The sequence below is a fragment of the Hemiscyllium ocellatum genome, chromosome 11, assembly GCF_020745735.1.
Source record: "Hemiscyllium ocellatum isolate sHemOce1 chromosome 11, sHemOce1.pat.X.cur, whole genome shotgun sequence".
Lineage (NCBI taxonomy): Eukaryota > Metazoa > Chordata > Chondrichthyes > Orectolobiformes > Hemiscylliidae > Hemiscyllium > Hemiscyllium ocellatum.
The window spans coordinates 61353-84908 of NC_083411.1; the positions used below are offsets into that span (position 1 = coordinate 61353).

The 23556-nt window shown below is 43.1% G+C and overlaps 1 protein-coding gene across 1 annotated transcript in view; it reads right to left on the reverse strand.

Moving 5' to 3' along the window:
- The window catches only part of LOC132820338 (glypican-6-like), a 207406-nt gene that overhangs the window by 44859 nt on the left and 138991 nt on the right, over positions 1-23556 (reverse strand). Inside the window, exon 7 of the mRNA XM_060832360.1 lies at positions 1121-1254. Coding sequence (XP_060688343.1) covers positions 1121-1254 — 134 coding nt within the window. The remainder of the gene's footprint in view (positions 1-1120; positions 1255-23556) is intronic.

Here is a 23556-nt window from a genome sequence, read left to right on the forward strand (position 1 = left end):
TATAAACTGGCCCTTCTCTTCCCATTCGGGAAGGCCCAGCAACCGAATATTTTTCAGACGGCCTTCCAGGGTCTGGATTCGCTGCTCAAGAGCCCGGACCCGATCCATGGATGCCTCGGCATCAGTCTCCAAGGCCGCAGCCCTTTGCTCCACCCCTCCAACACGCTGTTCAATTTTTTCGATTTCTCTGAAGCATGACTGAGAACGACTCCCACCTGGACCTGGATTCCTCGATAAAAGCGTCGATCTTCTCCTGAAGCTTGTTGATCTCGGAGATCAGGCTTGCCTCTGCAGGTAAGTCCACCGAAGCGGCCGCGGATGTCTCTGCTGCTGTGGGATGTTGGGGAGAGGGGGTCCCTGCTGTTGCGAACTATGGGAATTTTTTCCCTTAGTCATTTTAAAAACGCCATCAAACTGTCCAAGTTTGATGTAAAAATAGCTGGGCAAAAGCTATTTTAAATGATTTAAAGGGCGAGGTGAAGGTGGGTGCCCCACTTTGCTAGAGTCTTAGGCAGAGCACTACAGACTCAGAGTTGCTGGGTCACCGCCACCGTGAATCTCCCGTAATCCCACTTTTTAAAGAAGGAGGAAGGGAGAAAACGGAGAATTATAGGCCTGTTGTTGTGGTTCTGTTCGCCGAGCTGGGAGTTTTTCTTGCAAACGTTTCGTCCCCTTTCTAGGTGACATCTTCAGTGCTTGGGAGCCTCCTGTGAAGCGCTTCTATGCTAATTCCTCTTGCATTTATACTGGTTTGAATCTGCCGCTTCTGGTTGTCAGTAGCTGTCCGCTGCAGTGGCCGGTATATAGGGTCTATGTCGATGTGTCTGTTGATCGAATTCGTGGATGAGTGCCATGCTTCTAGGAATTCCCTGGCTGTTCTCTGTTTGGCCTGTCCTATAATAGTGGTGTTGTCCCAATCGAATAGGCCTGTTAAGCTGACATCAGTGGTGGACCCCGAGACCATAGCTTTTATTTTCTGCAATAATGTATGATGTGGCACCTTCTGGAAATCTAAGTATAATACATCCACTGATTCCTCTTTATATATATCTTAAGTTACTTCTTCAAAGAACTCAAATAAATGAAACATGATTGAAAAATGCATTGCCTTATTTCTCACCTGCCCTTGTTGCTTCCGTTCCAACACTCATTCTGCTCTGTCACACTTGCTGAACTGTTATCACTGCACAGACTATGTGGAAGGGTTGACCAAAACTTCTTTGCCTTCTTAAGTTTTTCTTTTACATCCGTCACCTAAGTTGTAAATAAGTTCCCGTTTAAAATAAGATTCATCATTAGGAATTCAGGTTTTAGAACATAGAACATTGAACATTACAGCGCACTACAGGCCCTTTAGCCCTCAATTTTGCGCCACCCTGTGAAACAAATCTGAAGTCAATTCACTATTCCACTCTCGTCCATATGCCTATCCAATGACCATTTAAATGCCCGTAAGTTGGCAACTGTTGCAAGCAGTGCATTCCATACCCCTACTACTCTCTGAGTAAAGAAATTATCTCTGGCATCTGTCCTGTGTCTATCACCCCTCAATTTGAAGCTATGCCCCCTCATTTCCATCACCATCCTAGGAAAAAAGGCTCTCACTCTCCACTCGATCTAACCCTCTGATTAGCTTGTATGTCTCAATTAAGTCATCTCTCAAAATCGCTTCTCTGTAATGAAAACAACCTCAAGCCCCTCAGCCTTTCCTCCTAAGACTTTACCTCCATACCAGGCAACATCCTAGTAAATCTCCTCTGAACCCTTTACAAAGCTTCCACATCCTTCCTGCAATGTGGTGACTAGAACTTGACACAATATTCTAAGTGCTGCTGCTGAAAATGTGTTGCTGAAAAAGCGCAGCAGGTCAGGCAGCATCCAGGGAACAGGAGATTCGACATTTCGGGCATAAGCCCTTCTTCAGGATTCCTGAAGAAGGGCTTATGCCCAAAACGTCGAATCTCCTGTTTTCTGGATGCTGCCTGACCTGCTGCGCTTTTTCAGCAACACATTTTCAGCTCTGATCTCCAGCATCTGCAGTCCTCACTTTCTCCTCTAAGTGCGGCTGCACCAGTTTTGTACAGCTGCAGCATGACCTCATGGTTCCGAAACTTGATCCCTCTACTAATAAAAGCTAACACATCGTATGCCTTCTTAACAGCTCAATCAACCTGAGTGGCAACTTTCAGAGATCTATCTATGTACATGGACACCAAGATCTCTCTGCTCATCTACACTACCAAAGTCTTATGATTCACCCAGTACTCTGCATTCCTGTTACTCCTCCCAAAGTGAATCACATCCACATTAAATGCCATTTGCCACCTCTCAGCCCAGCTCTGCAGCTTTTCTATGTCCTTCTGTAACCTACAACATCCTTCAGTATTATCCATAACTGTACCGATCTTAGTGTTGACTGCAAATTTACTAACCCATCCTTCTACACCCTCAACCAGGTCGTTTATAAAAATGATGAACAACAGTGGCCCCAAAATAGATCTTTGCGGTACACCACTAATAACTGAGCTCCAGGATGAACGTTTCCCATCCACCACCCCTCTCTGTCTTCTTTCAGCGAGCCAACTTCTGATCCAAACCGCTAAATTGCCCTCAATCCCACGCCTCCATATTTTGTGCAATAACCTACCGTGGAGAACCTTATCAAATGCCTCAGTGAAATCATAAACACCACACCAACCACTTTACCCTCATCCACCTGTTTGGTCACTTTCTCAAAGAACTCAATAACGTTTATAAAACATAGAACATTATAGCGCAGTACAGGCCCTTCAACACTCGATGTTGCGTCGACCTGTCATACCAATTTGAAGCCCATCTAACCTACACTATTCCATGTACGTCCATATGCTTGTCCAATGACGACTTAAATGTACTTAAAGTTGGCGAATCTACTACCGTTGCAGGCAAAGCGTTCCATACCCTTACTACTCTCTGAGAAAAGAAACTATCTCTGACATCTGTCCTATATCTATCACCCCTCAATTTAAAGCTATGCCCCCTCGTGCTCGCCGTCACCATTTTTGGAAAAAAGCTCTCCCTATCCACCCTATCTAACCCTCTGATTATCTTATATGTCTCTATTAAGTCACCTCTCAACCTTCTTCTCTCCAATGAAAACAGCCTCAAGTCCCTCAGCTTTTTCTCATAAGACCTTCCCTCCATACCAGACAACATCCTGGAAATCTCCTCTGCACCCTTTCTAAAGCTTCCATATCCTTCTTATAATGCGGTGACCAGAACTGTACATAATACCCCAAGTGCAGCCGCACCAGAGTTTTGTACAGCTGCAGCATAACCTCATGATTCCGGAACTCGATCCCTCTATTAATAAATGCTAAAACGCTATATGCCTTCTTAACAACCCTGTCAACCTGGGTGGCAACTTTCAAAGATCTGTGTACCTGGACACCGAGATCTCTCTGCTCATCTACACTACCAAGAATCTTACCATTAGCCCAGTACTTTGCATTCCGGCTACTCCGACCAAAGTGAATCACCTCACAGGTGTCTACATTAAACTCCATTTGCCACCTCTCAGCCCATCTCTGCAGCTTATCCAAGTCTCTCTGTAACATACAACGCACTTGGTCACTATCCACAACTCCACCAATCTTAGTATCATCTGCAAATTTATTTACTCACCCTTCTACGCCCTCATCCAGGTCGTTTATAAAAATGATGAATATTAGTGGACCCAACACCGACCCTTGCAGTACACCACTGGTAACTGGACTCCAGGATGAACATTTCTCATCACCACCACCCTCTGTCTTCTTTCGGCAAGCCAATTACTGATCCAAACTGCTATATCTCCCACAATCCCATTCCTCTGCATTTTGTACGATAACATTTTGTGGGGAACCTTATCGAACGCCTTGCTGAAATCCATATACATCACATCAACCGGTTTACTCTCATCTACCTGTTTGGTCACCTTCTCAAAGAACTCAATAAGGTTTGTGAGGCACGATCTACCCTTCACAAAACCGTGCTGACTATCCCTAATCGTATTATTCTTTTCTGGACGATTATAAATCCTATCTCTTATAACCTTTTGCAACGCTTTACCCACAACTGAAGTAAGGTTCACTGGTCTATAATTATCAGGTACAAATCCGTTTAATAAAATGGAGCAAACACAGTTTCATAGATGCAAGGTCTTCATGGTCTTAGCACTTGTGCTTCATGAATTATCAACTCTGAACACTTTACCAAGTTTAGGAATATCAACAGCGATAAATATAATTACATGCTGTGACAATGCTGCTCTCTGACACAGTTATGTTGTCCTTGTTTTTCTTTAAGAGGGGTCGTAAGGGCAGAGGTTCTGATATGTCTGGAAATATGTACTTTAGAAAGCTTTTAAGTTTTTTTTTGAAAACATTTGTACAATGAAAGGGGAGTGGCCCATTCTCTCAGTTCAGGATTTGTTCTGGCTTGGTTTTAGCTGGGAACCCAGAGAAGGTACTGGACCCAAAGTAAAAGATCCATGCTGTTCCTCTCTCTCTCTCTCTCTCTCTATATCTATCTATCTCTCCCTGACATCTCTCTATCTATCTCTCTCTTTCTCTATCTATCTATCGCTCTCTGACATCTCTCCTGTAAGAACCTGTGTTTGATTTTACCTTTTCTTGCCCAGGTGGGGTTTTGGGAATGTTGCAAGTATTTGGAACAGCATAATTAAGTTGCAATAGAGTCGACTGGATTTTCAGGTAGGTTAAGTTCTAAACTCAGTTTTCTTTTGTCCATGTTTCATTCAGTAGTCTGTAAATAAATTCTGTTTTGTTTTAAACTGAGTGGTTGGGCCAGCTGCATCATAGAGTCAGAGAGATGTACAGCATGGAAACAGACCATTTGGTCCAACCTGTCCACACTCCTGGAATATCCACCTTACACCTGCTTAAAACAACTGGAAAAATTAGGGTCTGGGCTACCTTCTTGAAATGTTTTGAGGGGGGTCTAGCATGGTCGATAACAATGCCCAAATGGATGATATGGTGAATCTCTCTCTCTCTATTCCGGTTCAGTAAGTTACACCCTCTTGGTCATAAATATGGGTGACTAATTAGTAATAAAGAATTTAGCTAATAGTTTTTTTTTGTATATTTTTTGGAGGTAAGTGGAGGAGATAAATATTCTTCTGCTGGTTGAGGTGAAGGATGTTACCACTGGGAAACAGAGTATTCTGATTGATTGGCACATCAATTATTAAATGAGTACTCCTTCTGTATCTCTCTCAGACAAATCAAAAACACTGTAGATGCTGGAATAAAAACAGAAAATGCAGATATGCAGCAGATCTAGCAGAATCTATGGAGAGAGGAACAGTGTTAATGTTTTGAATCGGATGTGATTCTTTGTTCAGAAAAAAATTCTGTTCTGTATTCCAAAGTTCATGTGCTACATATATAATTTACACCTTATTAACAAACACTAACTCTTGAAGAACATCGATGTCTGTCATCTTCCAGTCTGGAAAACACCATTTACCATGACTCACTTTTATATTCTTAAACCAAAATTTATCCAAGTTGAAAACTGAAAGAACTATGGATACTGGAAATCAGAAGCAAAAACAGAAATTGCTGGAAAAGCTCAGCAGGTCTGGCAGCATCTGTGGAGAGAAATCAGTTAATGTTTTAGGTCCAGTGACCCTTCCTCAGAATCCAGAATTCAATTGGTAAGTTGACACAGGCACTCCTGTTTCATGAGCCTCAATTTTGTAAATCAGCCTTTTGTGGTACTCCATCAAATACCTTCTTAAAAATTCATATATACAACACCAATGCATTTCCTTTATCAATCTTCTAGTCAATTACAATCAGCCTTTTAGAAATCCATGCTGGTTCTTCTGAATTATGAATCACATGACTAATCACTAAGTGCCTGTTAATATTTTTCCTTGATTAGATTTTCTAAAACTTCACGCATCTGATGTTAAACTGCTCAGCCTGTTATTAAGCCTTCCATCCTTTCTTAAACAAGGACAACAAATTTACAACTGTCCAACTTTCTGTCACTATCTCCATATTTAAGAAACATTGGAGGATTAAGAGTTGTCTCCATGCTGAATGCTTTTTTTTTAAGATTTGTTCATTAGATCTGGATATCACTAGTTAGGCTAGCATTTATTGTCCATATATAATCGTGGAGAAAGTGAGGACTGCAGATGCTGGAGATCAGAGCTGAAAGTGTGTTGCTGGAAAAGCGCAGCAGGTCAGGCAGCATCCAAGGAGAAGGAGAATCGACATTTCGGGCATGAGCCCTTCTTCAGGAACTCATGCCCGAAACGTCGATTCTCCTGCTCCTTGGATGCTGCCTGATCTGCTGTGCTTTTCCAGCAACACATTTTCAGCATATATAATAATGGTCTTCTTGAACTGTAGTAATCTGTGTTGTGAGAACACTCACAGTACTGTTAAGGAATGGAGTTCTATGATTTTGACCCAACGATAGTGAAGGAATGGTAATACAGTTTTGAATCAGGGATGGTATGCAACTCTGAGAGAGGCTTTCAGGTGGCAATAGTCCCATGCATCTGCTACCATTGTGCTACCTGAATCAATAAAGATTCCCTGCATGACAGTTAGTGTCAGGGTTAAACTGGGACATCAGTCAACTGGACCAGGTGAGTTATCCACTTTAAGCATAGCCAACTTCAGTACATTTGTCTACCAATTTTCACCTGCTATTATCTCTATCTTTTTGTTTATGCTGATATTGACAGAATATTCTTACTTATAAATAACAATGAAAGTATTCGGGCCTTGACTTGTTCCTCTAAACATATTATGGGTGACTTTAGTCTTCAAATAGATTTAGAAAATCAAACTGGCATAAATAGCCACAGAGAAGAATTCATAGAGTGTATTCAACACAGTTTTCACAAACAATATGCTTTGGATCCAAACAGTAATCAGGCTATTTTGAATCTGGTAATGCACAATGAGGCTGGTTTAATAAATAGTCTCAAGATCCCCCAGGGAACAATGACCATAATATGGTAGAATTTAGCATTCTGTCTGAGAGTGAGAAACTTGGGTCTGAGACAACTGTGCTATACTTAAATAAGCGTAATTATGTAACGATAAAGGCAGAGTTGGCTGAAGTGGACTGGGAATGAAGTTCATTAGAAAAGATGGTTGAGGAACAACAACAGACATTTAAGAAATAGTTCACTACTTACAGCAAAGTTTTATCGCAGTGATGAAGAAGGGTTTTATGGAAGGGACAAACTGACCAAGGTTAATCAACGAAGCTCAGAGTAGTGTGAAATTAAAAGAAAAATAAGTACATCAAAGACTAGTGACAAATCAAACAATTGAAAATTTTTGAAAAATCAATAAAAACAATCAAAAATAATAGAGGAGGAAAAAAGCTATAAACACAGAACATAGAACAATACAGCGCAGAACAGGCCCTTTGGTCCTCAATGTTGCACCGACCTGTGAACTAATCTAAGCCCATCCCCCTACACTATCCCATCATCATCCATGTGCTTATCTAAAGGTTATTTAAATCTCTCTAATGTGGCTGAGTTAACTACATTGGCAGGCAGGGCATTCCATGTCCTTACCACTCTCTGAGTGAAGAACCTGCCTGTGACATCTGTCTTAAATCTATCATCCCTCAATTTGTAGTTATTCCCCTTCGTACAAGCTGGCGTCATTATCCTAGGGAAAAGACTTTCACTGTCTACCCTATCTAATCCTCTGATCATCTTGCATGTCTCTATCAAATCCCCTTGTAGCCTTCTTCTCTCCAATGAGAACAGACCCAAGTCTTTTAGCCTTTCCTCATAAGACCTTCCCTCCAGACCAGGCAACATCCTGGTAAATCTCCTCTGCACCTTTTCCAATGCTTCCACATCAATCCTGTAATGGGGTGACCAGAACTGTACATGATATTCCAAGTGCGGCCGCACTAACATTTTGTATAGATGCAGCATGACATTAGGGTTCCGGAACTCAATCCCTCTCCTAATAAAACCTAACACACCATACGCCTTCTTAACAGCACTATCAACCTGGGTGGTAACTTTCAGGGATCTATGTATATGGACTTCATGATCCCTCTGCACATCCACACTACCAAGAATCTTTCCATTGACTCAGTCTTATGCCTTCCTGTTATTTTTCCCAAAGTGAATCACCTCACATTTATCTGCATCAAACTCAATTTGCCATATCTCAGTCCAATTCTGCAGTTTATCCAAGTCCCCCGCAACCTGCAAAATTCTTCCAAACTGTTCATTACTCCACCGACTTTAGTGTCATTTGCAAACTTACTAACCCATCCACCTATGCCTCTGTCCAAGTCATTTATAAAATTAACAAACAGCAGTGGTCCCAAAACCGATCCTTGTGGCACACCGCTAGTAACAGGACTCCGGGCTGAATATTTTCCATCAATCACCACTCGCTGCCTTCTTACAGAAAGCCAGTTTCTAATCCAAACTGCTAAATCATCTCAATCTCATGCCTCTGCATTTTCTCCAACAGCCTACCATGTGGAACCTTATCAAAGGCTTTACTGACATCCATGTATACCATGTCAACTGCCCTACCCTCTTACACATGCTTGGTCACCTTCTCAAAAAACTCAATGAGGTTTATGAGACACGACCTGCCCTTGACAAAACCATATTGACAATCTCCAATCAAATTGTTGCTTGCTAGATGATTATAAATCCTATTTCTCATAATCCTTTCCAAAACTTTTCGTCCAATCGACGTAAGGCTCACTGGTCTATAATTATCTGGGTCATCTCTACTGCCCTTCTGGAACAAGGGCACAACATTTGAATCCTCCAGTCCTCTGGTTTTAAACCTGTAGATAATGATAACTCAAAGATCCTAGTCAAAGGCTTCAATACCTCCTCCCGAGCTTCCCAGAGAATCCTCGAATAAATCTTACCCAGCCCAGGGGACTTGTCTATTTTCACTCCTTCTAGAATTGATAACACCTCTTCCTTACTAACCTCAATCCTTTCTAGTCTAATATCTTGTACCTCATTCTTCTTCTCTACAATATCCTACTTTTCCTGAGTGAAAACAGTTGAGAAATATTTGTTAAGCACCTCTCTGATTTCCACAGGGTCCACACACAACTTCCCACTTCTGTCTTTGACTGGCCCTATTCCTACGCTCGTCATCCTTTTATTCCTCACGTACCGATAGAAAGCTTTGTGATTCTCCTTTATTCTACCTGCTAAAGAATACTCATGTCCTCTCTTTGCTCTTATTAACTGTGAGGGTAAATTAGCAAATAATATAACAAAAGGACAGTAAGAGCAACTTTAAATACATGAATAGTATGAGAAAATGGCAGAAAAGTTGGATCATAACTTAGCATTCCAAAAATATTAAACAATCAAAGTGCTAAAGTGGAGGAAGCAATAAATACAATTACTATCATTCGAGAAAAACTACTAGGGAAACTAACTAACTACCTAAAGAATGATATGCCCCTACGATTTTAAAAGAAGTAGCTACAAAGATAGTGAATGCCGTGGTAATAATCTTCTATGGATGTTGAAAGTCTGGAAACGTCCTAGACAACTGGAAAGCTGCCAATGTTACACACTGAATTAGGCGTGGAAGAGGAGACAAAGAAAAGATAATTGTAGGTCAGTTGACTCAAGATCTATTATTGGGAAAATGTTAAAAGTATAATATAAAAAATGTAATGACAAAGCATTTAGAAATAGATCATATAATCAAACAGAGTCAGTATGACTTCATGAAGGGAAATTTATGACAAATTTATTGCAACTCTTTGAGAAAGTAACAAGCATGATAGACATAAGTGAACCAGCAGATGTAATACATTTGAATTTCCAGAAGGTGTTTAATAAGGTACTTCACAAAAGCCAACTTTATAAGAATTAGAATTAGAATCCCTACAGTGTGGAAACAAGCCCTTCAGCCCAACAAGTTCACACAGACTCTCTGAACAGTAACCCAGTCGGACTCATTTCCCTCTGACCAATGCATCTAACACTATGGGAATTTAGCATCACCAATCCACCTGACCTGCACATCTTTGGACTGTCAGAGGAAACCAGAGCACCCAGAGGAAACCCATGCAGACACGGGGCAAATAGAACATAGAACATACAACAATACAGCGCAGAACAGGCCCTTTGGCCCTCAATGTTGCACTGACCTGTGAACTATCCTCAGCTCGTCCCCCTACACTATCCCATCATCATCCATGTGCTTATCCAAGGATTGTTTAAATCTCCCTAATGTGGCTGAGTTAACTATATTGGCAGGCAGGGCAATCCATGCCCTTACCACTCTCTGAGTAAAGAACCTGCCTCTGACATCTGTCTTAAATCTATCACCCCTCAATTTGTAGTTATGCCCCCACGTACAAGCTGATGTCATCATCCTAGGAAAAAAGACTTTCGCTGTCTTCCCTATCTAATCCTCTGATCCTCTGCAAACTCCACACAGACAGTCGCCCAAGGATGGAATCGAACCAAGGTCCCTGGCTCTGTGAGGCAGCAGCACTAACCACTGAGCTGCTGTGCCGCTCCCAAGGTCCATGTTTTAGAGAAAGTACATGAGCAAGAATGGAAGATTGGCTAACTAACAGGAGACAGATAACTGGGATAAAGTAGATACTTTCAGAATGGCGACCTGTAACAAGTGAAGTACACAGGATCAGTGCTGGCACCACAATTATTTACTATCTTTGTGACTTAGATGACAGCAATCAACAAGTTTGCAGCTATCAACAAATAAAGGTGGGGAGGATGACAGTCTACAGAGGAATATAGACAGGCAAAAACCTGATAAATGGATTATAATGTGGGAAAATGTGAGGTTATGCATTTTGGCAGGAAAAAATACTACTGGATGCTACTTAAATACAGAGAAATTGCAGAAAGCCACAGCACAGAAGGATTTGAGGTATGAATCACAAATTCTCTGATAACGAGAGACTCAAAAAGACTGCCAGTTTTTATTTTAAATGGAATAGAGCATAAAAATAGGGAAGTTTTGCAGAAACTATGCAAGCTACAGTCAGACCATACCTAGAATATTGAGAACTGTTTTGCTCCCTTCATCTAAGATTTAACAGTAAGGATGTGTATGTGGAATAAGGCAGTATATATCACGACATAATTGAATTATGGATCTGGCTCATTTCCTTTCTCTCCCTATAAATGCTTTGTTTTGAAAAGGCAATGTTTTCTCAATCCTTCTGTTCCAGCCATTTTGTCGTATTATTTTGAAACAAGTGAGTTTGTAGTCAGCGTTGCTATTATTCTGCAACAGATGCAAAACCGCTAATTGCGTGTGTAAATGGCTTCATTGATGCTTGATATTTGGTCTCTGATACTGTATAGTCAGTATAAATGTTCTATTATTATTGTTACGCCACAGAAAGACTGTTTTCTTGATTAGTGCTGCATAATAATTAATAGTTCTGATTTAGAATGCTGCAACACAAGGGGACGTGGGGGTATGTGTGCGTAAAAGATAGAAAGCTAGCACAAGGGTGTAGCAGGTAATCAAGAGAGCTAATGAAATTGTGAAATGGGAGTGATAAGGAGTGTTTACTGAGAAGATCGGACAGTTTGCATGAAAGGAGGGGCAAAGTGACCCTAGTGGTTAATACCAATTATATGAAATCATAAAGTTACACAAGCCACCTAAAAGTTCAGTGTATTGGTAGGTTGCTCCAGCTTTTCTGCTGTTCTTTTTCAGAGAACAGCAATTAATCTAGATGCTATCAAGTCCTACTCCTCTGTAGTGACTATTCTTGACAGCAGTAAAACACAATTTGAATTAAAATAATCCTGAATTTTTAAGTATTGAAAGCTAGCCTTTACCTTTGAAATAAAGGGAGAATGTACTGTAGAATTTGACAACGATGAGATACATTTGTGGAAAAAAAGTTCCAGGCCAGAATCTTCCAGAGACGTCCGGTGTATTGTTTGTTTGCCGAAACGGTGAAAACATACCCAACCTAAATGGTAAGAGAACAGTCCACCATACATTTCTTGAATCTGGTAGTTTGGAGGGCAGTGGAGGGTATCTGACATGAATACATTCAATATTCAAGAATTGAGTTGAAGAGCACAAAGTAAGGTAAGGGGGTGACTATTATACTGTGTAATTAAATTTCCTTCCCACCTCCATGACTGCTGGCTCTGGGACTGGAAGATTCTGCCTCAAGAAGCATACCTCTTCTTAAAAGTAAATAAGTTTTACTCTGCAATTACTTGTTCCATTTGTTTCTTATTATAACAATACAGGCTAATAGACTAATCAGGATTGAGGTTCACAAGGAAGAGTTGTGAGCAATTCTGGAAAGTGTGAAAATAGCTAAGTCTCCTGGGCCGGAGGGATTTATCCTAGAATTCTTTAGGAAGCCATGGAGGAGATTGCAGAGCCTTTGGCTTTGATCTTTATGCTGTCATTATCTACAGGAATAGTGACAGAAGGAGTGCTTACTGAGGATAGCAAAGATTGTCCTCTTGTTCAAGAAGGGGAGTAGAGATAAACCTGGTAATTATAGACCAGTGAGCCTTACTTCAGTCATGGGTAAAGTGTTGGAAAAGGTTATAAGAGATAGGATTTATAATCATCTTGAAAGGAATAATTTGATTAGGGATAGTCAACACGGTTTTGTGAAGGGTAGTTCGTGCCTCACAAACCTTACTGAATTCTTTGAGATGGTGACCAAAAAGATGAATGAAGGTAAAGCAATTGATGTGGTGTATCTGGATTTTAGTAAGGCATGTGGTAAGGTTCCCCACGGTAGATTATTGCACAAAATAGGGAGGCATGGGATTGAGGATGATTTAGCGGTTTAGATCAGAAGTTGGCTAGCTGAAAGGAGACAGAGGGTGATGGGAAATGTTCATTCTCGAGTTCAGTTACTTGTGTACCGCATGGATCTGTTTTGGGGCAACTGTTGTTTGTCATTTTTATAACCTACCTGGATGAGGGCTTAGAAGGATGGGTTAGTATGTTTGCGGATGACACCAAGGTCGGTGGAGTTCTGGATAGTGCCGAAGGATGTTGTAGGTTACAGAAGGACAGAGGTAAGTTGCAAAGCTGGTCTGAGAGGTGGCAAATGGAGTTTAATGTGGAAAAGTGTGAGGTGATTCACTTTGATAGTAGCAACAGGAATGCAGAGTACTGGGCTAATGGTAAGAATCTTAGTAGTGTAGATGAGCAGAGAGATCCGTGTACATCCGTGTCCGTTTACCTAGGTCCCTGAAAGTTGCCACCCAGGTTGATAAGGTTGTTAAGAAGGCATACTGTATGTTAGCTTTTATTGGTAGAGGGATTGAGTTTCAGAGCCACAAGGTCATACTGCAGCTGTACGAAACGTTGGTGCGGCCATACTCGGAGTATTGCATGCAGTTCTGGTCGCTGCATTGTAGGAAAGAAGTGGAAGCTTTCGATTTGTCTGGTATGGAGGGAAGGTCTTATGAGGAAAAGCTGAGGGACTTGAGACTGTTTTCATTAGAGAGAAGAAAGTTGAGAGGGGACTTAATTGAGACAATTGAGATAATCAGAGGGTTAGATAGGGTGGATAGTGAAAGCGTTTTTCCTCAGATGGTGATGGCTAGCATGAGGGGACATAACTTTAAATTGAGGGTGATAGATATAGGACAGATGTCAGAAGTAGTTTCTTTACTCAGAGAGTAGTAGGGGCATGGAACGCACTGCCTGCAACAGTAGTAGACTTGCCAACTTTAAGAGCATTTAAATGGTCATTGGCTAAGCATATGGATGAAATTGAACAGTGTAGGATGGATAGGCTTCAGATTGGTTCCAAAGGTTGATGTAACATCGAGGGCCGAAGGGCCTATACTGCGCTGTAATGTTCTATGTTCTAATGTTCTCTATTCATCACTGGACTTCTCTTGAAGACACATGGAATATGCAGCCAACTAGTGATATATTTGACCTGAACGCAACAAATGCTGGAGATCACAGCAGGTCAGACAGCATCTACAGAGTGACAGCAAGCCACCATTTCAAGTCTAGGTGACTTTTCAACAGAGCTGAAGTGAAGTGTGGAGGGAGCAGTATTTATGCTATCAATAGCATAAATGCTACCCCCTTCACACTTCTATCTGCTCTGATGAAAAGTCACCTGAACTCGAAACATTAGCTTGCTCTTTCTCCATGCCGCTGTCTGACCTGCTGTGATCTCTAGCCTTTGTTGTTTTCAGTACAGATTCTAGCATCTACAGTAATTTGCTCATATATTTTGACCTGTTGCTTACACTATAGTCCAGGAAATGCAAAAAAGCTAATGGTACGCATGAACGAGCTTTTGTATGATTTCCATACTTAGGGCATTTGTCCATTAATTGATGACTAATATTTATCATTCGGTTAGTGTTTGGCATGTTATCACATAGCAATAGCACTGTTAGTCTAGATTTGGAGATGCCGGTGTTGGACTGAGGTGTACAAAGTTAAAAATCACAAAACACCAGGTTATAGTTTAAGGTATATAACCTGGTGTTGTGTGATTTTTAACTGTTAGTCTTTGTTAAGTAAACATAAGAGAATGTAACTGGGAAGCAGGGACCTGGGAGGCAGTGCACATCAAACATTCATTTCTGGAAGGAATTTTTAAGGAAGATTCAGGGAAAAGCATGAATTTGTCAAGGTCTCAAGGATTAGGGTGACATATAGCAATGTGGTTGACTCAATGTTTGGATACTTATGGTTAAGAACAAGAGTGGACCTCAGACGAAGGTGTTAGTTTGGGGGAAGGCCAACTATAACCAAATTAGGCAAGAATTGGAGAATTTGGACTGGGAGCGGTTGTTTGAGGGTACATTCACATCTGACATGTGGGAGTCTTTTAAAGACCAGTTGATTAGAATGCAGGAAAGACATGTTCCTCTGAAAACAAAGGACAGGAATAGCAAAATTCGGAAACCTTGGATGATTGGGGAATTTATTAGCTTAGTCAAATTTAAAAAAGCATACTTAAAGTCTAGGCAACTGAAAAGAGGCAACGTCTTTGAAGAATATAGAAAAGTAGGAAGGTGCTCAAATGGAGAGTTAGGAGAGCTAAAAGAAGCCATAAAATGTCCTTGGCCAACAGGGTTGAGGAGGATCCCAAGGCATTTCATATATATGTTAGGAACAAGAGGGCACTTGGGAAAGAGTAGGCCCACTCAAGAGTAAAGGAGGGAAGTTATGTGTGGAGCCAAAGGAATCATACAGTCAGGGTTGTACAGCACAAAAACAGACCCCTCGGTCCAACTTGTCCATGCCAACCAGATATCCTAAATTAACTTAGTCCCATTTGCCAGCAATTGACCTATATCCCTTTAAACCCTTCCTCTTCATGTACCCATCCAAATGCCTTCTAAATGTTGTAGTTGGACCAGCCTCCACCACTTCCTCTGGCAGCTCATTCCGTACACGCACCACCCTCTGCCTGAAAAAGTTGTCCCTCAGGTCCCTTTTATATCTTTCCCCCCTCGCCTTAAACCAATGCCCCCTAGTTTTGGACTCCCCTACCCTGGGAAAAAGAGCTTGGCTATTCACCCTATCCCTGCCCTCATGATTTTATTAACCGTTACACTGTCACTCCTCAGCTTCCAATGCTCCAGGGAAAAGAGCCCCAGAATATTCAGCCTCTCCCTGTGAACGAAGTCCTTCAGACTCAGCAACATTCTTGTAAATCTCTCCTGCACCTTTTCAAGTTTAACTACATACACAGGAGTGAATCCTTAGAAGAGTATAAAGGCAGTAGGAGTATACTTAAGAGGGAAATCAGGAGGGCAAAAAAGTGGACATGAGACAGCTTTGGCAAATAGGATTAAGGAGAATCCAAAGAGTCTTTATAAATACATTAAGGACAAAAGGGTAACTAGGGAGGGAATAGGACCCATCAAAAATCAGCAAAGCAGCCTTTGTGTTGAACCACTGGATACTAAACGAGTATTTTGCATCAGTATTTACTGTGGAGAAGGACATGGAAGATATTGAATGTGGGGAAAGAGATGTGGCATCTTGAAAACTCAGGAAAATGAGAATATTGCAGAGGAGAAGACTGAGATATGGGCTATTAGACTAGAAAGGTTTGAGGTTAGTAAGGAGGAGGTGTTATCAATTCTGGAAGGTGTGAAAGTAGATAAGTCCCTTGGGCGGACTCTCTGGGAAGCTGGGAACAGATGGCAGAGCCTTTGGCCTTGATCCTTGAGTCGTCATTGTCCATGGGTTTTGTACCAGAGGACTGGAGGATTGCAAATGTTGTGCCCTTGTTCAAGAAGGGCATTAGAGATGACCCAGGTAATTATAGACCAGTGAACCTTACATCTGTTGGAGGAAAGGTTTTGGAAAGGATTATAAGAGACAGGATTTATAATCGTCTAGCAAGCAACAATTTGATTGGAGATAGTCAACATGGTTTCGTCAAGGGCAGGTTGTGTCTCGCAAGCCTCATTGAGTTTTTTGAGAAGGTGACCAAACCCGTGAGTGAGGGTAGGGCAGTTGACGTGGTGTACATGGACTTCAGTAAAGCTTTTGATAAGGTTTCACATGATAGGCTATTGGACAAAATGCGGAGATATTGAATTGAGGGTGATTTAGTAGTTTGGATTAGAAACTGGCTTTCTGAAAGAAGGCAGCGAGTGGTGGTTGATGGAAAATATTCAGTCTGGAGTCTGGTTACTAGTGGTGTGCCACAAGGATCTGTTTTGGGACCACTGCTGTTTGTCATTTTTATAAATGACTTAGGCGCAGGCGTAGGTGGGGATGGATTAGTAAGTTTGCAGATGACATTAAAGTCGGTGGAGTAGTAGACAGTGTGGAAGAATGTTGCAGATTGCAGGGGGAATTGGATAAACTGCAGAATTGGGCAGAGAGTTGGCAAATGGAGTTCAGTGCAGCTAAATGTGAGGTGATGCACTTTGGGAAGAATAACAGGAAGGCAGAGTACTGGGTCAATGGAAAGATTCTTGGTAATGTGAATTTGCAGAGGGATCTTGGAGTCCATGTACATAGATCCCTGAAAGTTGCCACCCAGGTTGATAGTGCTGTGAAGAAGGCTTATAGTGTGTTAGGTTTTATTGGTAGAAGGATTGAGTTCTGGAGCCACAATATCATGCTGCAACTGTACAAAACGCTAGTGCGGCCTCACTTGGAATATTGTGTACAGTTCTGGTCATCCCATTACAGGAAGGATGTGGAAGCATTGGAAAAGATGCAGAGGAGATTTACCAGGCTGTTGCCTGGTCTGGAGGGAAGGTCTTATGAGGAAAGGCTGAGGGACTTGGGTCTGTTCTCATTGGAGAGAAGAAGGCTAAGAGGGGATTTTATCGAGACATGCAAAATGATCAGAGGATTATATAGGGTCGATACTGAGCGTCTTTTTCCTAGGATGATGATGTTGGCTTGTACAAGGGGGCATAGATGTAAATTGAGGGGTGATGGTTATAAGACAGATGTCAGAGGCAGGTTCTTTACTCAGAGAATGGTAAGGGTGACCAGGACAGAACCCCAGTGGTTCTCACCTACCACCCCACCAACCTCCATATACAGCGTATCATCCGCCGTCATTCCCGGCACCTCCAAACGGACCCCACCACCAGAGATATATTTCTCTCTCCTCCCCTATCAGCGTTCCGAAAAAACCACTCCCTCTGTGACTCCCTCGTCAGGTCCACACCCCCCACCAACCCAACTTCCACTCCCGGCACCTTCCCCTGCAACCGGAAGAAATGCAAAACTTACGCCCACACCTCCTCCCTTACTTCTCTCCAAGGCCCCAAGGGATCCTTCCATACCTGCCACAAATTCACCTGCACCTCCACACACATCATCTATTGCATCCGCTGCACCCAATGTGGCCTCCTGTATATTGGGGAGACAGGCCGCCTACTTGCAGAACGTTTCAGAGAACACCTCTGGGACACCCGGACCAACCAACCCAACCACCCAGTGGCTCAACACTTTAACTCCCCCTCCCACTCCACCAAGGACATGCAGGTCCTTGGACTCCTCCATCGCCAGACCATAACAACACGACGGTTGGAGGAAGAGCGCCTCATCTTCCGCCTGGGAACCCTCCAACCACAAGGGATGAACTCAGATTTCTCAAGTTTCCTCATTTCCCCTCCCCCCACCTTGTCTCAGTCGAATCCCTCGAACTCAGCACCGCCCTCCTAACCTGCAATCTTCTTCCTGACCTCTCTACCCCCACCCCACTCCCCCCTATCACCCTCACCTTGACCTCCTTCCACCTATCACATCTCCATCGCCCCTCCCCAAGTCCCTCCTCCCTACCTTTTATCTTAGCCTGCAGGACACACTTTCCTCATTCCTGAAGAAGGGCTTATGCCCGAAACGTCGAATTTCCTGTTCCTTGGATGCTGTCTAACCTGCTGCGCTTTTCCAGCAACACATTTTCAGCTCTATAAGGTCACCCCTCAGCCTCCAACGCTCCGGGGAAAACAGCCCCAGCCTATTCAACCTATAGTTCAAATCCTCCAATTCTGGCAACAACCTTGTAAATCTTTTTTGAACCATTTCAAGTTTCACAACATCCTTCCGATACAAAGGAGACCAGAATTTGGAATACTTTGAGCAATTTTGGGCCCTGCATTTAAAGAAGGATGTGCTGGGTTTGGAGGGGTGTTCAGAAGAGGTTTACAAGAATGATCCCAGGGGATGAAACTTATCATATGAGGAGCAGTTGAGGACTCTGCACCTGTACCCAATGGAGTTTAGAATGTTAGCCAGGAGGCTTGTTGAAACTTACAGAATACCAAGAGTTCTGAACAATGTGGACAGGGTAAAAGTATTTCCACTTGTAGGAGAGACTAGGGCACAGCCTCACAGTGAACAGATGACCTTTTAGAACAGATGTGAGGAGGAATTTCTTCTGCCAGAGTGTGGTAAACTTGCTGCAAAGTGCTGTGGAGGCCAAGTCATTGAGTGTATGTAAGACAGAGATAGAACATAGAACAAAGAACAATACAGCATAGAACAGGCCCTTTGGCCCTCGATGTTGCGCCAACCTGACAACTAATCTAAGCGTATCCCTCTACACAATCCCATCATCATCCATGTGCTTATCCAAGGGTTGTTTAAATCTCTCAAATGTGGCTGAGTTAACTACATTGGCAGGGAGGGCATTGCAAGCCATTACCACTCTCTGAGTAAAGAACCTGTCTTTGACATTTGTCTTAAATCTATCACCCCTGAATTTGTAACTATGTCCCCTCATACAAGCTGACAGCATCATCCAAGGAAAAAGACTTTCACTGTCTACTCTATCTAATCCTCTGATAATCTTCCATGTCTCTATCAAATTCTCTCTCCGCCGCCTTCTTTCCAATGAGAACAGGCCCAAGTCTCTCAGCCTTTCCTCCAGGCCAGGCAACATCCTGGTAAATCTCCTCTGCACCTTTTCCAATGCTTCCACATCCTTCCTATAATGGGGCAACCAGAACTACACACAATATTCCAATTGCAGCCGCACTAGCGTTTTGTATGGTTGCAGCATGACATCGCGGCTCTGGAATTCAATCCCTCTATCAAAAAAACCTTACACACTTTATGCTCTCTTAACAGCACTATCAACCTGGGTGGCAACTTTCAGGAATATATGTAAAGGAATCTGTGTGGAATGCTCTGCCCCTGGGGGCAGTGGAGGCCCAGTCTCTGGATTCATTTAAGAAAGAGTTGGATAGAGCTCTCCAGGATAGTGGAATCAAGGGTTATGGAGATAAGGCAGGTACAGGATACTGATTAAGGATGATCAGCCATGGTCATATGGAATGGTGGTGCAGGCTCGAAGGGCAGAATGGCCTACTCCTGCACCTATTGTCTATTGACACCAACATCCCTCTGCACATCCATTCTACCCAGAATCTTTCCAGTGACCCAGTACTCTGCCTTCTTGTTATTCCTCCCTAAGTGAATCACCTCACATTTATCTGCATCAAACTCAATTTGCCATATCTCAGTCCAATTCTGCAGTTTATCCAAGTCCCCCTCAACCTGCAAAATTCTTCCAAACTGTCCATTACTCCACCGACTTTAGTGTCATTTGCAAACTTACTAACCCATCCACCTATGCCTGTGTCCAAGTCATTTATAAAAATGACAAACAGCAGTGGTCCCAAAACAGATCCTTGTGGAACACCGCTAGTAACCGGACTCCATAGAACATATAGAACATAGAAAGATACAGCCCAGTACAGGCCCTTCGGCCCTCGATGTTGCGCCGACCGAATCCTACCTAACCTACACTAGCCCAATAACTTCCAAATGCCTATCCAATGCCCGCTTAAATGACCATAAAGAAGGAGAGTTCACCACTGCTACTGGCAGGGCATTCCATGAACTCACAACCCGCTGTGTAAAGAATCTACCCCTAACATCTGTCCTATACCTACCACCCCCTAATTTAAAGCTGTGTCCCCTAGTAACACCTGACTCCATTAGCGGTAAAAGGTTCTCAGTGTCGACCCTATCTAAACCCCTAATCATCTTATACACCTCTATCAAATCTCCCCTAAACCTTCTCTTCTCCAATGAGAACAGCCCCAAGTGCCTCAGCCTTTCCTCATAAGATTTTCCTACCATTCCAGGCAACATCCTGGTAAACCTCCTCTGCACTCGTTCCAATGCCACCACATCCTTCCTATAGTATGGCGACCAAAACTGCACACAATACTCCAGATGAGGCCGCACCAGAGTCTTATACAACTGCAACATGACCTCAGGACTCCGGAACTCAATTCCTCTACCAATAAAGCCCAGTACACCATATGCCTTCCTCACAGCACTATTTACCTGGGTGGCAACTTTCAGAGATCTGTGTACATGGACACCAAGATCCCTCTGCTCATCCACACTACCAAGTAGCCTACCATTAGCCCAGTAATCCATCTTCTTGTTACTCCTACCAAAGTGAATGACTTCACACTTAGCTACATTGAATTCCATTTGCCACATTTCTGCCCAGCTCTGCAACTTATCTATATCCCGCTGTAACCTACCACTTCCTTCCTCACGATCCACAACTCCACCGACTTTTGTGTCATCCGCAAACTTGCTTACCCAGCTTTCAAGCCCTTCCTCTAGATCATTTATAAAGATAACAAAAAGCAATGGTCCCAAAACAGATCCTTGTGGTACACCGCTAGTAACTGCACTCCAAGATGAACATAGTCCATCAACTACTACCCTCTGTCTCCTTCCAGCCAGCCAATTCCTAATCCAAACCTCTAATGTATCCTCAATGCCATACCTCCGTAGTTTTAGCATTAGCCTACCATGGGGAACCTTATCGAACGCCTTACTAAAATCCATATACACAACATCTACTGCTTTACCCTCGTCCACTTCCTTAGTCACCTTCTCAAAGAACTCAATAAGGTTTGTGAGGCACGACCTGCCCTTCACAAAACCATGCTGGCTATCCTTGATCACGTTATTCCTATCCAGATGTTCATAAATCTTATCCCTTACCATTCTCTCTAAGACTTTGCCCACCACTGAAGTCAGACTCACTGGCCTATAGTTACTAGGGCTATCCCTACTCCCTTTCTTGAACAAGGGGACCACATTCGCTATCCTCCAGTCCTCTGGTACTATTCCCGTTGACAATGACGACATAAAAATCCAGGCCAATGGCTCTGCTATCTCCTCCCTAGCTTCCCATAGGATCCTAGGGTAAATGCCATCAGGCCCAGGAGACTTATCTATTTTCATCCTTTCCAATATTCCCAGAACCTCTTCCCTGCATATTTCCAGGCCATCCATTCTAATCATTTGTGACTCCATATTCACATCAGCAACAGTGTCCTGTTCCTGAGTGAATACTGATGAAAAGTATTGATTCAGTGTCTCTCCAATCTCCTGCGCCTCCACACACAACTTCCCACTACTATCCTTGACTGGACCGATACCTACCCTAGTCATCCTTTTATTCCTGACATACCTATGGAAAGCCTTTGGGTTTTCCCTAATCCTACCAGCTAAAGACTTTTTATGTCCCCTTCTCGCTTCTCTTAGCTCTCTCTTTAGATCCTTCCTGGCTACCTTATAACTCTCTATCGCCCCAACTGAACCTTCACGCCTCATCTTTACATATGCCGCCTTCTTCCCTTTCACAAGGGATTCCAATTCCTTACTAAACCACGGCTGCCTCACAAGGCCCTTTACACCATGCCTGACTGGTACATACTTATCGAGGACACGTAGTAGCTGCTGCTTGAACAATCCCCACATCTCATTAGTGTTCTTCTCTTGAAGCCTGTTTTTCCAATCCACACATCCTAAGTCATGCCTCACTGCATCATAATTTCCCTGCCCCCAGCTATAACTCTTGCCCTGCGGCGCACACTTATCCCTCTCCATCACTAAAGTAAAAGTCACCGAGTTGTGGTCACTGTCCCCGAAGTGCTCACCTACCTCCAAGTCTAACACCTGGCCTGGTTCATTACCTAGAACCAAATCCAGTATAGCCTCACCTCTTGTTGGCCTGTCTACATATTGTGTCAGGAAACCCTCCTGCACACATTGGACAAACAGCGACCCATCTAATGAACTCGAGCTATAGCTCTCCCAGTCAATATCTGGGAAGTTAAAGTCCCCCATAACAACCACCCTGCTACCTTCACTCTTTTCCTGAATCATCCTCGCAATATTATTCTCTACTTCTCTAGGAATATTAGGAGGCCTGTAGAAAACACCTAACAGGGTGACCTCACCTTTCCTATTTCTAACCTCAGCCCAAACTACCTCAGATGGCAAGTCCTCTTCCATCGTCCATTCCACTGCTGTAATACTATCTTTGACAAGTAATGCCACACCTCCCCCTTTTTTACCCCCATGTCTGATCCTACTAAAACATTTGAACCCTGGAACGTGCAACAGCCATTCTTGTCCCTGTTCTACCCACGTCTCTGTAATGGCCACAACATCGAAGTCCCAGGTACCAACCCATGCTGCAAGTTCACCTACCTTATTTCTTATACTTCTGGCATTGAAGTATACACACTTCAATCCACCCTTCTGTTTACAGGCACCCTCCTTCGAGATCGCTGCATTATTCATAACCTCCCTACACTCAAGGTCCTGTACCCTAAAGCTACAGTCCAGGTTCCCATGCCCCGGCGGAGTTAGTTTAAACCCTCCCAAAGAGCACTAGCAAACCTCCCCCCAAGGATACTGGTGCCCCTCAGGTTCAGGTGTAGACCATCCTTTTTATAGAGGTCCCACCTTCCCCAGAAAGAACCCCAGTTGTCCAGAAACCGGAATCCCTCCCTCCTGCACCATCCCTGTAGCCATGCATTTAACTGCTCTCTCTCCCTATTCCTCGACTCTCTATCACGTGGCACGGGTAACAAACCAGAGACTACAACTCTGTTTGTTCTAACTCTGAGCTTCCAACCTAGCTCCCTGAAAGCCTGTCTGACATCCTCACCCCTCTTCCTACCTATATCGTTGGTGCCAACGTGGACCACGATCTGGGGCTGCTCCCCCTCCCCCTTAAGGACCCGGAAAACACGATCAGTGA